Source organism: Mercenaria mercenaria, chromosome 18, assembly GCF_021730395.1.
Source record: "Mercenaria mercenaria strain notata chromosome 18, MADL_Memer_1, whole genome shotgun sequence".
In the NCBI taxonomy this organism is placed as follows: Eukaryota; Metazoa; Mollusca; class Bivalvia; order Venerida; family Veneridae; genus Mercenaria; species Mercenaria mercenaria.
The window spans coordinates 17,218,499-17,233,778 of NC_069378.1; the positions used below are offsets into that span (position 1 = coordinate 17,218,499).

The 15,280-nt window shown below is 32.2% G+C and overlaps 1 protein-coding gene across 30 annotated transcripts in view; it reads left to right on the forward strand.

The window, feature by feature from the left end:
• The window catches only part of LOC123538660 (uncharacterized protein KIAA2012 homolog), a 107,673-nt gene that overhangs the window by 18,433 nt on the left and 73,960 nt on the right, over positions 1–15,280 (forward strand). For 27 of the 30 annotated variants that reach the window (XM_053530734.1, XM_045322908.2, XM_053530732.1 and 24 more), the window contains exons 8-10: positions 9,924–10,062; positions 11,149–11,340; positions 12,140–12,310. In XM_053530734.1, the coding sequence (XP_053386709.1) occupies positions 9,924–10,062; positions 11,149–11,340; positions 12,140–12,310 (502 nt within the window). Of the gene's footprint in view, positions 1–8,420; positions 9,206–9,923; positions 10,063–11,148; positions 11,341–12,139; positions 12,311–15,280 lie in introns of those variants that run through there. The other 3 variants (XM_053530756.1, XM_053530741.1, XM_053530745.1) reach the window with 3 other exon arrangements.

A 15,280-nucleotide genomic window follows, 5' to 3' on the forward strand; every position in this document is an offset into this window, starting at 1 on the left:
TTTCAACATTATGTTTATCGGGCTAGTAAGTCAAACATTAGACAAAAAACTGAAAATTTATTTTTGATGTCATGACTGTGAAAAAACCCTTAACAAATAGCTTGTCAGTCAGTTTTCAAAGTATTGACCCTTGACCTTTGGACCTCAGGCAGTAGTTTTGACTGTTGACCAGCAATTTAAGCCATGAAATACGAGTTTAATATATCTCACAGTATTCTATTTAAGAGAACCTGAGTATTTCACAAAGCCACTTAAGATGAAATCTAATAATTTTTGTTGAGTAAATAAAGATTTTAAAAGAGCCTAAGTGTATAATGAAGAAAAGTTGAGAAATTCGCAAATAATGTTATAAGTACAAGTCAGTGAATGGTACTTCAGCTTTTTATGTTCAGAAAAACAAATTTATCACAAAAGGGATCATGACAGGCAAAAAGTCACTGAAGATTTTACTTATAAGATTTTAAATGACTTAAACCTTGTAATGGACAATATGACCAAAAAGCGATACTGTAGAAAACTGGACCGTCTATGAGAGTGATTTATTGACATTGTATTGTAATGGTCGTTCACTTGACGGGATTATACGTAAAAAGATGTTTTGATAATGCTTTTCATGATTTCATTAAATATTTGATTGATTTCAGCATGAAATGAACCGTATGTTTGGCCTAAGCCGCACTGATTGGCCGATGTATAATAATGAACCAGCGGTTAAGGTTTTGCGATGATAATTGATGTGCGTGTAATATTATTGGAGCTTTTAAGGAATTACATTGTTGTTAACTTTTTTCTGTTGGAACTAATGCTGTTCGATTTTCATGAGAGATTATGTGTGGGAAAAGGAATTTCGTTATCTTTTCTCTTAATAACTCATATTAGAGTTATAAGCAGCAAGAGTTTTTTTAGAATTGGAAGTAACAGTTTTTATTGGATAAATTTTACTTAAAATGGGAAATTTTACAATTTTTATGAACCTGGATATTTCGTGTTATGTTGCAGCTGTGGTTTAATATTTTTAGCAATATTTTCTTACATAGATTATTTTTCTACCTGTAAAGAAGTTTTCAGTCTTAAATAGTTATTACAAATTTATTATGTAGAAAACATTTAAAGATATAGGCTCATAGCCAGCTTAAAGTTATTGTAGATGTATTGCCAATAGTGGTTCACAGGTTCTAAAAAGTGTCACAGAATTCCTATATATTTTTAGAAAAGATTTGAGCAAAGAGCCAGATCTTCTGGAGTATTGTATTCAGTTGCTGTTTTCTTCATTGACAACTATAGTGATTATAGTGGATAGGCCTGATATATCAGTCATTTTATCCCACACATTATTATACCAGCATCATTATTACACCAGCATGTACAATATTACCCTGTTGAAAATTTCATGAGCTTTTCATGAAATGTTCATGAATTATTTCATGAATGAAGTCATGAACTTTTCATGAACTAAAAATGGGACTCTTTTCTGTTCATGAACAGGTCATTACATATTTTAGGATTTTGTTCATAAACTGCCCATGAATAAATTTCATAATATGTTCAAGAACTGTAATGTCCTATTTTCAGTTCATGAATAATTCAGGAAACTTTCAAGTTGTCTGTTGCAAAGGCACTGAATACCACCCTGTCGAAAACTTTCATGAACTCAGATCTGAGCAGGGGCCACATCTATGCCAATGGCACATTCTATATTCTGACAACTGTAGGTCAAAGTGTTGTTCAGTTATAATTAGTGGCCAGAGACTGTTTTTATAGTCTCTGTCAATCGCTGTGACAATGACATTTTACACCCTCAACAAATGACATGAGTAAGACAGTAAACTCAGAGTTGGATTGGGAGCATAATAAGAAGTAAACAGTTGCTGCATAAAATACAGAACATTAAATTAAACAATGTATAATTTACTTTAATATCAAGATTGAAATTCAGATACCTGCCTTGCTTCAGGGTCGTGAAAACTTGTGACATTTTAAAAGGATTCTATATTTTAAACTATTCCTCACTGTAGTATGATAAATATTTCCTTCTTATTTGCTGCAAAAACTTCTCACAAATTGCTGAATCACATGTGCAAAAAAATTCCCAGCATGCAACAAAATAATGGAAACTGATCATGTGACATTATGAATTTAATGTTCATGAAAATTCATGAACAGTTCATGAACTTATTCATTATTGTAAGAACTGCTCATTAATTAAGTTTGCTAACACACTATGAAAAGATCATGAGCAATTCATGAAAACCCTTAACAAAATGACATGAGTAAAACAGTAAACTCTGAGTGGGGTGGGGGTATAATAAGAAGTGAATTGCTGCATAAAATACAAAACATTAAGTTAAGTAATGTATAATTTACTTTAATCTCTAGATTGAAATTGAGATACTAACCTTTCTTCAGGGTTGTGAAAACTTGTGACATTTTAAAAGGATTCTATATTTTTTAAAATGAACATAAGTGACAACACCATAATTACTTATGTAATATTCAGTGCTCTTATGTTCCTTTTTAACTGTTTCTTACTGTAGTATGATGATTATTTCCTTCTTATTTGCTGCACAAACTTCTCAGAAATTGCTGAATCACGTGTGCAAAAACATTTCCCAGCATGCAACAAAATAATGAAAACTGATCATGTGACATTATGAATTTAATATTCATGAAAGTTCATGAACAGTTCATGAAATTATTCATTATTGTAAAAGGTTGAATAAACCTAAGTATTATGTCTAATGAATGAATATTTCAGTATTCATGAAAGTTCATGAACTGTTCATGAATTAAGTTATTAAAGATGTTTTGTTCATGAACCACCTCACCTTATGAACAGATCATGAGCAGTTCATGAACATTTCATGAATGCTCATGAACTGTTCATGAACTTTTCATGAAAGTACTTGACATGACTGGGTATACCATATTATTACACTAGCATGCACATAATTGTACCAACATGCACATTATTAGCTCATCTGATTTTTAGCTCGACTATTCGAAGAATAGTCTAGCTATTCTACTCACCCTGGCGTCGGCGTCGGCGTCGGCGTCACACCTTGGTTAAGTTTTTGCATGCAAGTACATACAGCTATCATTTAAAGGCATATAGTTTTGAAACTTATTTATTCTTTTTCTAGGTCAATTACCAACCTCACTGGGTCAAGTTCCATAACTCTAACATGTATTTTGAGCAAATTATGCCCCCTTTTGGACTTAGAAAATTCTGGTTAAAGTTTTACATGCAAGTTACTATCTCCAAAACTAATGCAGATATTGAATTGAAACTTCACATGTGTCTTCGGGGTTATAAAACTAGTTGATAGCACCAAGTCCCATAACTCTGACCTTCATTTTGGCCAAATTATGCCCCCTTTTGGACTTAGAAAATTCTGGTTAAAGTTTTGCGTGCAAGTACATACAGCTATTACTAAAAGGCATATAGATTTGAAACTTATTTTTTCTTTTTCTAGATCAATTACCTACCTCACTGGGTCAAGTCCCATAACTCTGGCATGTATTTTGGCCAAATTATGCCCCCTTTTGGACTTAGAAAATTCTGGTTAAAGTTTTGCGTGCAAGTACATACAGCTATTACTAAAAGGCATATAGATTTGAAACTTATTTTTTCTTTTTCTAGATCAATTACCTACCTCACTGGGTCAAGTCCCATAACTCTGGCATGTATTTTGGCCAAATTATGCCCCCTTTTGGACTTAGAAAATTCTGGTTAAAGTTTTGCGTGCAAGTACATACAGCTATTACTAAAAGGCATATAGATTTGGAACTTATTTATTCTTTTTCTAGATCAATTACCTACCTCACTGGGTCAAGTTCCATAACTCTTAACATGTATTTTGAGCAAATTATGCCCCCTTTTGGACTTAGAAAATTCTGGTTAAAGTTTTACATGCAAGTTACTATCCCCAAAACTAATGCAGATATTGAATTGAAACTTAACATGTTTCTTCGGGGTTATAAAACTAGTTGATAGCATCAAGTCCCATAACTCTGATATGTCCCCTTTTGAACTTAAAACTCTTTTGATATTTAACATTTTGGGTAATAATTTCCAGCTTCTGTGACAATATTTCGAATAGTCGAGCTTGGCTGTCTTATGGACAGCTCTTGTTTGAAAAAAAATGATGAGTTATTGTCATCACTTGAGCGGTTGTCGGCGTCGGCGTTGCCTGGTTAAGTTTTATGTTTTGGTCAGCTTTTCTCCTAAACTATCAAAGCTATTGCTTTGAAACTTGGAGTACTTGTTCACCATCATAAGCTGACCCTGTATAGCAAGAAACATAACTCCATCTTGCTTTTTGCAAGATTTATGGCCCCTTTTGTACTTAGAAAATATCAGATTTCTTGGTTAAGTTTTATGTTTAGGTCAACTTTTCTCCTAAACTATCAAAGCTATTGCTTTGAAACTTGGAATACTTGTTCACCATCATAAGCAGACCCTGTACATCAAGAAACATAACTCCATCTTGCTTTTTGCAAGATTTATTGCCCCTTTTGGACTTAGAAAATCAGTTTTCTTGGTTAAGTTTTATGTTTAGGTCAGCTTTTATCCTAAACTATCAAAGCTATTGCTTTGAAACTTGCAACACTTGTTCACCATCATAAGTTGACCCTGTACAGCAAGAAACATAACTCCGTCCTGCTTTTTGCAAGATTTATGGCCCCTTTTGGACTTAGAAAATATCAGATTTCTTGGTTAAGTTTTATGTTTAGGTCAACTTTTTCTCTTAAACTATCAAAGCTATTGCTTTGAAACTTGCAACACTTGTTCACCATCATAAGCTGACCCTGTACAGCAAGCAACATAACTCCATCCTGCTTTTTGCAATAATTATTGCCCCTTTTGGACTTAGAAAATCATTTTCTTGGTTGAGTATTATGTTTAAGTCAACTTTTCTCATAAACTATCAAAGCTATTGCTTTAAAACTTGCAACAGTTTTTCACCATCATAAGTGGACACTGTACATCAAGAAACATAACTCTATCCTGCTTTTTGCAAGAATGATGGCCCTTTTTAGACTTAGAAAATCATGGGTAGGACAATATTTCTATTACACAAAAAAAATCAGATGAGCGTCAGCACCCGCAAGGCGGTGCTCTTGTTTTATTGCATTAATGTAACCAGCATGCACATTATTATACCATGTTATTATTACAGCATCGTTACCATACCAACATCATTATTATTCCAGTATGATCATTATTATGCCACACTATTATACTAGCATGTTGACATTATTATTCCAACTTATCATACCATGATCATGATTATACCTGCATGCATATAATTATACCACATTATCATAACAGAATAATTATAATACCAACATGTTCATTATTATAAAAGCATGCACATTGTGATACCACATTATTATACCAACATGCACATCATCATACCATTATGTACATTATACTCGATAGGACTGTAACTACCAGGCAATACTGAATTTTATCTAAATCTTTTATTTCTTAATTGGCTTTGAGACTTTTTAAAGGTGACACTCAATTTTTAGTTGGAATGCTAATGCTTGGTAACATTTTCTAAGCAAATATTCACTTTTTTTTTAATAGCTAGCTAGGACAGTTTAAAATGACACATTAGAGTTGTCAGTGAATATTAATTATATTTTCAAAATAAGCCTGTTGTATTGGCCCTTAGTCTGCAACCTTGGACCAATAAAACAAATGTTGGATCTATTAGAAGACCATTATGAGAAAACATGTTTATAGATACACTCGAATCACCCTTTATAATGCTGTTCGATATACCGCAGTATTCGGTGTAACGCTGTACGCTCTCCGCTCCCGAATTTTCCAAGACCAAAAAAAATAAAAAAATTTAAAAATCGGCGCTCACAGACGTAATTTATTTTGATCATAACCAGCGATAAAACTACCTGTGCATTACGGGTGGGTGGGGTATTGCATATATGGCATATACAGCCAACCTGCTTTATAAGTTTAATCCCGCTAGATACACAGGTCTCGAATCTTGGATCCCTACGACAGCTAATAAAGTGTATTTTATGATAAATAAGAAAATCCACAAACTTCTGTCTGCATGTTCTAGAATTTCTTCTAGAATTCAATGATTATTACTCTTTTGGCGCAATTTCCATGATGTGTCTTTTATCTGCATGTCAGAAATATTGTAAATTCATTGATTACAGGAAATAGCAGTTATTATAGGGATAATTTTTGCATTCCTGATGTGTTTTTTCAAATCAATGGCAATTTTTGTTGTAATAGGCAGATTAACAAGCTCTTAATTTCATTCTAATGCAAATTTTAAGGTAATTTTTGTAACCACATCATAACCACATCAAAAGCAACATAACAAAGACTAACTGAAAATATAATTTTTGTTATGAATGAAGAATTGGATGCTAAACATTTCCTTTAAATCAAAGATGAGTCACTTTGTGTTTTCAGTATTTAGTGTGTGTGTTTTTTTTTTCATAAGCATAATACATCCAACTGTTTTGAACCACTTAAGTTTGAATACAAATATAGTGGGACCTCTCTAAACCAAACTAAAATTCAGAAATCTCTCCAAATCCAACAGTTTTCATGGTCCCGAAGTTTACTCTGTTGTCTTTAGGCTCTTTTACATATTCCTTTCAAACTGGACTTGAATCCACTGACAAAACCCCCTCTATTACAACATAAACTTTTTCTTTGGTCCATAGGGTGTTAATTTTTTAAGGGTTCCACTGTAGTTAAAATGTACCATAGTTTTTTTTTATAATTACAGAAAAATAATGTTAAAACTAAATATTATTCTTAATAATTATTTTCATTTAATGTAGAACAATCTGAGTTATTGTTACATTCTATAGGCATACAGACACTAAACAGAAAAATGGCACGAAAAAGGGTAGACATAATGGTGGATTCAAAATAGACTTCAGTTTTTTTGCTCAGTATAGCTATTTTCTTTATTTTCTTTGCATTTTTTTGTTGTTGCTAAAACACGCGACAGATCTGTGCTTGACATTTTGGTATATCATTTTCATGATGAAATATTGTAACGTGACAGAATAATTATGTCATGGAAACTTAGATCATACACCGTCACTACAATTTGGGGTCTCATTTTTAGCTGATTTTGCAGTTTGTGTTTGACTGAAAATATTTTTCTTGCGTCAGACATGACCCCCACTTTTCTCTTGATTTTAATTCAGCACTGATAATATTCTTCAAGAAAATGTAAGTTACAGACATTTAAAATGGGTCCTGATGTGTGCTGCTGCCATTGGAAATATGTCAGTTTTATATAGAATAAAGAAAAACAGCTATTTTAGTGTGTCAATGTAACCTATAAAAGCTGCAAAGTGATATTACTAAAAAGGGGAGGTAACTGATAACTTTTAATTTACTATCAGTGACTTTGTTTACATAAGCTTAACAGTCTTTAGGGGTCTAATACCAAAATCTTGGGAATCAATTATTTTGACATAGCATGATGGATTTAAGGCTGTCCATGTATTTTGTCTTACTTTCCTCCAATTTCTCAATGATAATAATTTTGTATTTTTTTTAACATTTTAAAGACTCAATGACTTGTAACATTTTGAAGCAAGTTATTCAGTTGGCATGCTTAACTACAAGTCATGTATATTTTGATGATGAATTTAATTTCAGTGCATTGAAGTTTTTAAAAAATAACAATTGGAGGGAAATAATTTTGGATGGCACTAATTAACTTTAAAGTAATATAATGTAACTTAAGTGATAATGTCTTTAATGTTACTTTTAAAATCAGAAATGTTAGAAAAGGAATTTTCATGTTTTGAATTATTTAATGTAAAACTCCTTGAAAAAAACACATTAAAATTTAAATTATGTTCAAACGAAAGAGTTATGGTTAACACCAAGATTAAACCATACATTTTAAGACCATTCCTTCTCTGTTTTGATGATGTGAAAGTGTCTGATTTATAACAGTTATATGGAATAAATTGAAACTGAGTAAGTTCAATATTAATATAATATATTTGTTGATTAATAGAAAATATTGATGTAAAATCAATTGGTTATGGAATTTGAATACTTTAAATGATACTTAGAGGGCTTGTATATAGGAATGCCACAGTCAGTTCTATTGATAAATCTATCTTAGGGATTATATGTATGCACATATTAAAAGAGATACAAATTTGTATCAAAGAAATTTACAATTAAAACAGCATGCTTGGTGTGAAATATAATTAATAATTCATATTTGGTGTTTACTATAGATGCACAAGTGCAGAATGATATGCAACTGAAATATTTAGGTTAGAGAATTTATTAAGTATTGGCAACAAATACTTGTTTTAATTTACAGATTATTCAGGGCTGCCACCATGACAAAAACGTAAACAGGATTTTTTTCAAGATAAGTTAAGGGAACTTGGGCAAATTCAGGAATTTGTATTTTAGTCATTGATGTCTAAAATTAGGCAGCTTGAAGGATGTAAACATAGTACTTATATTGGATTTGGAATGCCAAACTTTTTTAATTTTTTTTAATGATTTTTTTTTTCTGCAACAGAAAAAATGGTTACAGTTGTAAAGCATATGAATAAATTTCATTTGACCTCATAGTGATAACTTACTGATGATGACAAGATGTGTTTGCTAACATTTGATGTATATTTGAAATATCATATATTGTAGGCAAGTGATAAGATTTTGAGTAGAGAAATAAATTAGGAAGTACTGATTTTAGAATATTTCTGAAATAAAGGAAATACAATTCTTACATACACAACTGTGAGGAAAAAATGAAACGGAAGTAAGTAAACGGACGTACGAAGAACTACATTCTCGTATCTGGAGTGAAATGAGAATAAAAGACTGTAAATATGAGGTAATGGATAGAAATAAGTGAAAATGTTTTGGGAGCAGTATTGTTGAATTATGAAAGTTGAAATATATGGAGATGTGTTTAGCTAATTGATATAGCGAGTTTACAAAATGACAGTAGCAACTTTACCTCCACTGCCAAGGAGGTTCCTGGTAGGGCCACGCTATAAGGCCAAGTTAAAAAAGACGCACTGTTACAAGTTACGGCATATAAAGGAAGATAAACTTAAGTTACGAAGGCTTGGTTCAGGATTTTTTCAGCCCTTTGTGTTAGATAGTCAACCAGTCATGTTGGATAGTCTTATACTGGGTCACCTACTGCCTAGAATGCCGGTAATTGTATTTTTGTTTTCATTTATTTGTTTGCTCATTCATTCATTCATTCATTAGTTTGTTTGTTCATCGCTCACTCGCTTTCATTTGTTCATTCAATTGTTTGTTTGTCTGTTTGTTTGTTCATTCATTCATTATGCTTTATGATCTTTGCCATCCTTCCATTCATTCTTTTGTATATATTTCATGTTTTCTTCCTTCACTTAAGATCTAACTAAAACATATTAAATTGACTCTTACATTGTAACACAGTGTTTAATTGAACAATTGAATGAAGTACAAAAAGTATTTTTTGTTTTTCTTTGTTAGAATTTTTATGTCTTGGCCAAAATAACTGACTACAAGGCTTGAAGCCAGTCTATTGTTGAAAATGCTTCATATTTTTAGCTATTTTATTAATCCAAGTTCATTTTTGATCATTTTGTATTTTTCAGTATTTGCTTTAGCAAGTTCAGCATTCTTCTAAATAATAACTCTTACCATGCTGAACACGATTGATTCTGCTTTTGCGACCAGTGTAGATCATGATCAGTCTACACATCCATGCAGTCTGATCTTGATCTGCACTGTTTGCCATTCAGTCTATCTTTTTGGTAAGCACCCCTTTTAGCAGTTAATGGTACTGTCCAAATTGAAAGATGGAAAAGTTCATTATAGAAATTTAGCAGGGTAAGGGTTAATGTTCAGCCAATTCAGTGTTAATCATCTACCTTTTCAGTCAATGCTGCAAGCCAATGAGCAGAAAGGTGTACCACAGCAGATGTTAGATGCTGATTTACCAGAAAGAGATGATAGGTCACAACATTCAGGGTCATTTAAGGGGAGCAAACTGGGGTCACATCGCCTGCATCCCAGAGGTATGGCAATACAGTAGAACTGCTAGTCTTAATTATGCATGTGTAAATGACATTTATTTTTAAGGCTGATTAATGATTGAATACAAGAGTTACAGAGGTATAAATTTTATTGAGATTTCTTTTCACCTTTTTTTTTTGAGAAATTTTGGAGCTAAAGTAAACAATACATAATTGATTACATTTGACGGAAACAATTTTTTTTTGCCAATGTCAGTGCTCCAGGCCTGTCCATGAATTTTATGCTCTCGAAATACTAGAATACACAAATTGTTATGATTTAATGTTACCCTTGAGTAAAAGTTATGACAGTACATAATATTATGCAAGGTATGAGAAATGCTTTCACATTTAGTTTCTGACTAGTTGACCTTTTTCATTTAGGATGGCTATATTATAATTATATTCTTTAAAGAAGCTGCTGTGGCATATCAGTCTTCAACAGAATTTTGATGACTGAAAGGCTTAAGAATTTTTTTTTTATAAAATTTGCCAAGGTTTTTAATTTGTTTTATGATTTAAAACAATTTGTTGGATTTTTTTGTAGCTGACATTCTGTTGGCTAAAACTTATGAAGAAAATTTCTGCTTTAAGTGTGCAATTTTTGAGGCAGTGCATTGAAACTGTTTTGGAAAACAGTGCTGGATGTACAAATTTTGGGAAATTTAATATAAGATAGACACAGAGCCTGAGCGCCATGTCCGCAACCTTACTCCTTACTTCATTGTAGTAAATTCTCACATGCTTTCAAAATGAGGGTTATAATTACCCCTTGACTATCTGGAGCACTACATCATTGTACTAAAGTGTTAATACTTCTTCAATACATTTAAACTTGAGTATGGCAATATTAGACCAGTTTTGTAAGACAGAATGAATCACACTGAATGCGAACATTTATTATCTACCCCTATTTATTGATCCTTTAATATTACATGTATCAATGCATGCATTTGATAGAGGCTGAAGTGTATTTTATTAGTTTAGTGTGCAATACCTATAATATGCATGGGATCTGGTTGTTTTTACATGTTATGATATGTGATGCATGATTTTCTTCCAATTTGCATGATTTGTGTTTGAACTTAGGTCAGGGTGATGGGCTGCAGTGGCGTGACGATGCATCCTCAGCTAGTTCAGGTGGCGCTGCTCCAGGGCCTTTACCTACAAGCCACGCCCCCTTGCCTCCAATTGGTCAAACATATACTCAGTTAACGCCCATTGGAGAAGCAAGTAGGGAACATACCCAAGCTTTTTCACTGCCAGTGAATGAAAAAGATGGTAGGTTGAAAAAAAACGTGTTTGTTTTATGTAATGTATTTATATATTTTGCAGAAATTTAGTTACCTTATCCAAACATATAATCTCCCATTTAGCTTGAATTTGCCAGGATATGCGTAAATTGTCATAATTTATTAATTATGTTTATTTGTCAAGTTTTGTCAATTAAATAGGAGTACTAAGAAAGTTTTTTTTTGTCATACATAACGAGGCAAAGATAGTAATTATCATACAATTTACTGATAAAACTTATATATTTGATTTATACTACATTTTCCAGGCCATTCAGAACTTATTTCCTGAATTTTGTAACTACCATGACATATTTTATAAAGAAACTCCCAATGTAGCTAAATATCAGTATCCTTGTTGCTTTTGTTTGCCTTTTTTTGCTTTAAAAATTTCTTGTAAAGTGTGTTAGCATTTTTTTACCTTATTCATATTAAAAATGGAACTTTTGGTGGCACCTTGAATAACAAAATAACTTGAACCATTGAAATTAGTACTGCCACATCAAATAAAATGGATAATGTAAAATAATCTAGTTTCTTGGGCACAAAATGTGCAGTTATAGTCAAAAGAGTGTTATTTCTTTGAGATATAAATTTGTAGATTTCAAGTTTTGAACATAAATTTTATGGGATTTTAATTAACTTTGCTCAGTGTGACCAAATTTAATGGATTTACTCAACCACAAAGAAAAATCCATGAAAAAATTTTCTCCACAAATTTTAAGGGTTTCACGTTATTTTTTGGAAAAGAAAATAGTTTTATAGCATATCATTATTGTCCTACCTAGGTGTCCCACAAACAGCTGATAGCATGCAGCCCCAAATTGGTATAATCCCTGCTACACCCCAGACTCCAGCTTATTCCACAGAGGCCCAGGTAGGGGTTAAAGGGGTCTCTAAAGATCCCACCTTTGTGCTGGAAGCCCCTGAGGAAGTAGCAGAAGCATTTGAGAGTGAAGGTAGCATTCCGAGTGAAAATACACGTCCTAGATTTATAATAGCACATAGTTTTGTGTTTAATGTTAGATTGTGGAACACATGGTCTTCCTATGTTCTAAAATCACACATAGTTTTGTCTTATAATTGAGCCGTGGCATGAGAAAACCAACATAGTGGCTTTGCGACCAGCATGGATCCAGACCAGCCTGCGCATCCGCGCAGTCTGGTCAGGATCCATGCTGTTCACTTTCAAAGCCTATTGCAATTACAGAAACAGTTAGCAAACAGCATGGATCCTGACCAGACTGCGCAGATGCGCAGGCTGGTCTGGATCCATGCTGGTCGCAAAGCCACTATGTTGGTTTTCTCATGGCATGGCTTATATGTCAGCAGCTATATGTTAGTCTGTGATAAGCACTTTGTCTTCATAAATTATAATATGACACATAGTTCTGTGTTGAGTGTTTGTGTGTGAAAAGCACATATAATAATTCTTTTACATATAATTCAAGATCTATGTTGGATGCCATGTTGAAAAACACATGGTTTACTTAAATAGTGCACATAGTCCATGTTGAATGTAAGATTGTTTATAGTTTGATTTTTATACAGATAATAACATGGTAAATGTTGCTTTTCTTCAAATAATTCAAAGCATCTTTATCACAATTGTGTTTTGCCTTAACCCTGTGTTATTTCACTAAACTAGTTAAAAAAAGAAAAATAGGAAAACTTAAGAATATAAATCTTGGAGGGCATCAAGCATAAGCGTGAGGGCATCAAGCATAAGCGATTGCTATGCTGCTAATGTTTCATATAATTAAATTAAAGTAAATTTTCGAGGGTTTAGAAGCAGATAGACCAGTTTCACTCTAAGCCCTTATATAAAATTATGCATTTTAGACAGTATACTTTTTAGTTGTGTTTGATTGATACCGGACTGATCTTAATGACTTTAATGGAAACACAATTAAAGCGATAGTAAATTCCCTTATAAGATGGGCGATAAATGTTCCATTAAAAGAATTCTTAAACTTTGGATATTGAATGAATTCATCTAAGAAATAAAAAATGCATAAAAATTCATCAGGTCACGGATTCGAAAAAAGAGTTATCTGCCTTTGAAAATGTCATTTTGGAGAATCGTTTTCAGGCAGATTAAATTTGCTTTTTCGATACGGTGACCTATGATTTTTATTATGCATTTTTATGTTTCTTTAAGAATTTTGATCCTTCACTATTCCAAAGTTTGTAAGATAAGTTCTGAAATGGATATTTATTCGCACTAATTGCTAGCATACTCATTAAGACATTAATGAAGCTAGGAGATAATGGTTACATGTAATAGAGAAGTTGAGATGTCATACTTGTGATGATTTCAATAGTTTGGTACATATCAGAGATAAAAGATTCAGAACATTGGAATTTTCAGTCACTTTAAACATTACATCATTCTGTAGTTTTAAACATGTCAGTTTCTGTAAGAATTTTGCTAGATTAAAATTTTTATAGACATTTTTCACAGTATTTGCTACAAATAGGAATTTTCTACATGTATGCATACAGGTATTCATTTTGAAATTGATCGCACTAATTTAACAGAATGTCCATATACCCAATACAGCTAAAAATGGCATATTAATATTCAGCAGAAATGAGCCACGCCATGAGAAAACCAACATAGTGCGTTTGCGACCAGCGCATCTGCGCAGTCTGGTCAGAATCCATGCTGTTCGCTTTCAAAGCCTATTGTAATTAGAGAAACTGTTAGTGAACAGCATGGATCCTGACCAGACTGCGCTAATGCACAGGCTAGTCTGGATCAATGCTGGTTGCAAAGGCACTATGTTGGTTTTCTCGTGGCACGGCTCAAATGTATAAAATCCATTTTTAAGCTTATGTGATGTAACTGAAGGCTTACCTATCAGCTTTTCTTATGATATATTTATATGGTTAAATGGATATCATTTTATAAGTTTTAAGGAAGTTTAATTCAGCTTACTGTTGCAGGGGTTCAGGATATCATGACAAGTCGCTGTTTGAAATAAGATTGTATGACTTATCTTTGGAAACCTGGGTGGACATTTAATCTTGCAGTAATACTGTTTAAACATAGCTTTAACTCTCTGAGCCATGAATACATGTTTGAATAAGTAATACATAGCAATTCTGTTGAAACATCACTAAGTTCATCTCCACTCCCTGTCCCAGTTTTTTTTATCATGGCATGGTTAAATACCAAATTAAAGTTCATAAAACAATTTTTCCCATAGATAACAAAAAGGATCGAAAAAAAGGCATAATTTTTCTGTTTTATATCTGTTTATCTTGAAAAACAGATATCACTGAAACATCTTTAAATAACTGTAAAATTTATGTTATTATTATGTTGTTGTAGATCTTTTGAGTACAGTTCGATTACTAAGTCATACGTGTTTACACGTTTTCAAACCAAAATTTCTCTACTTACAAAATGACCTTTCTACTTTTTGATTATGTTTTGTTTTAGCCTGAGCTCACGTTTTCCTTATACAAGACACACGTAAAGTATGGAACCCTGAGTTTAGCTTACAAAACGCAGTCTTTAAATTGTTTACAAACAAGATGTTTACAAAAAGGAACTGTACATGATATATTTGTAAACATTGTTACAAAAACAAAAACAAAAACTACTTTAATTCTCATAAAATAACATGAGTTTGTATATATTTTCTACATAAATATATCAGTTAAAATAGTATTCTCACAAAATAATATGTGTTTGTATGTTTGATGTGTTTTGTCCCAATGCAGCTTGTTTTGTTATAACTTTGTCTGTTCTTTATTTAATTCTTTAATATCTTTTCAGATACAGCTTAATTAATTACTGTGTATTTATATATTTTTTGGAACATTAGCATAATTCAGTAAAAATATATATCGAAATTCACTGAAAGTGTTTTTTTTTTCAGAAATGAACAGCATACTGTTAATGAATGTCTTTATCGATG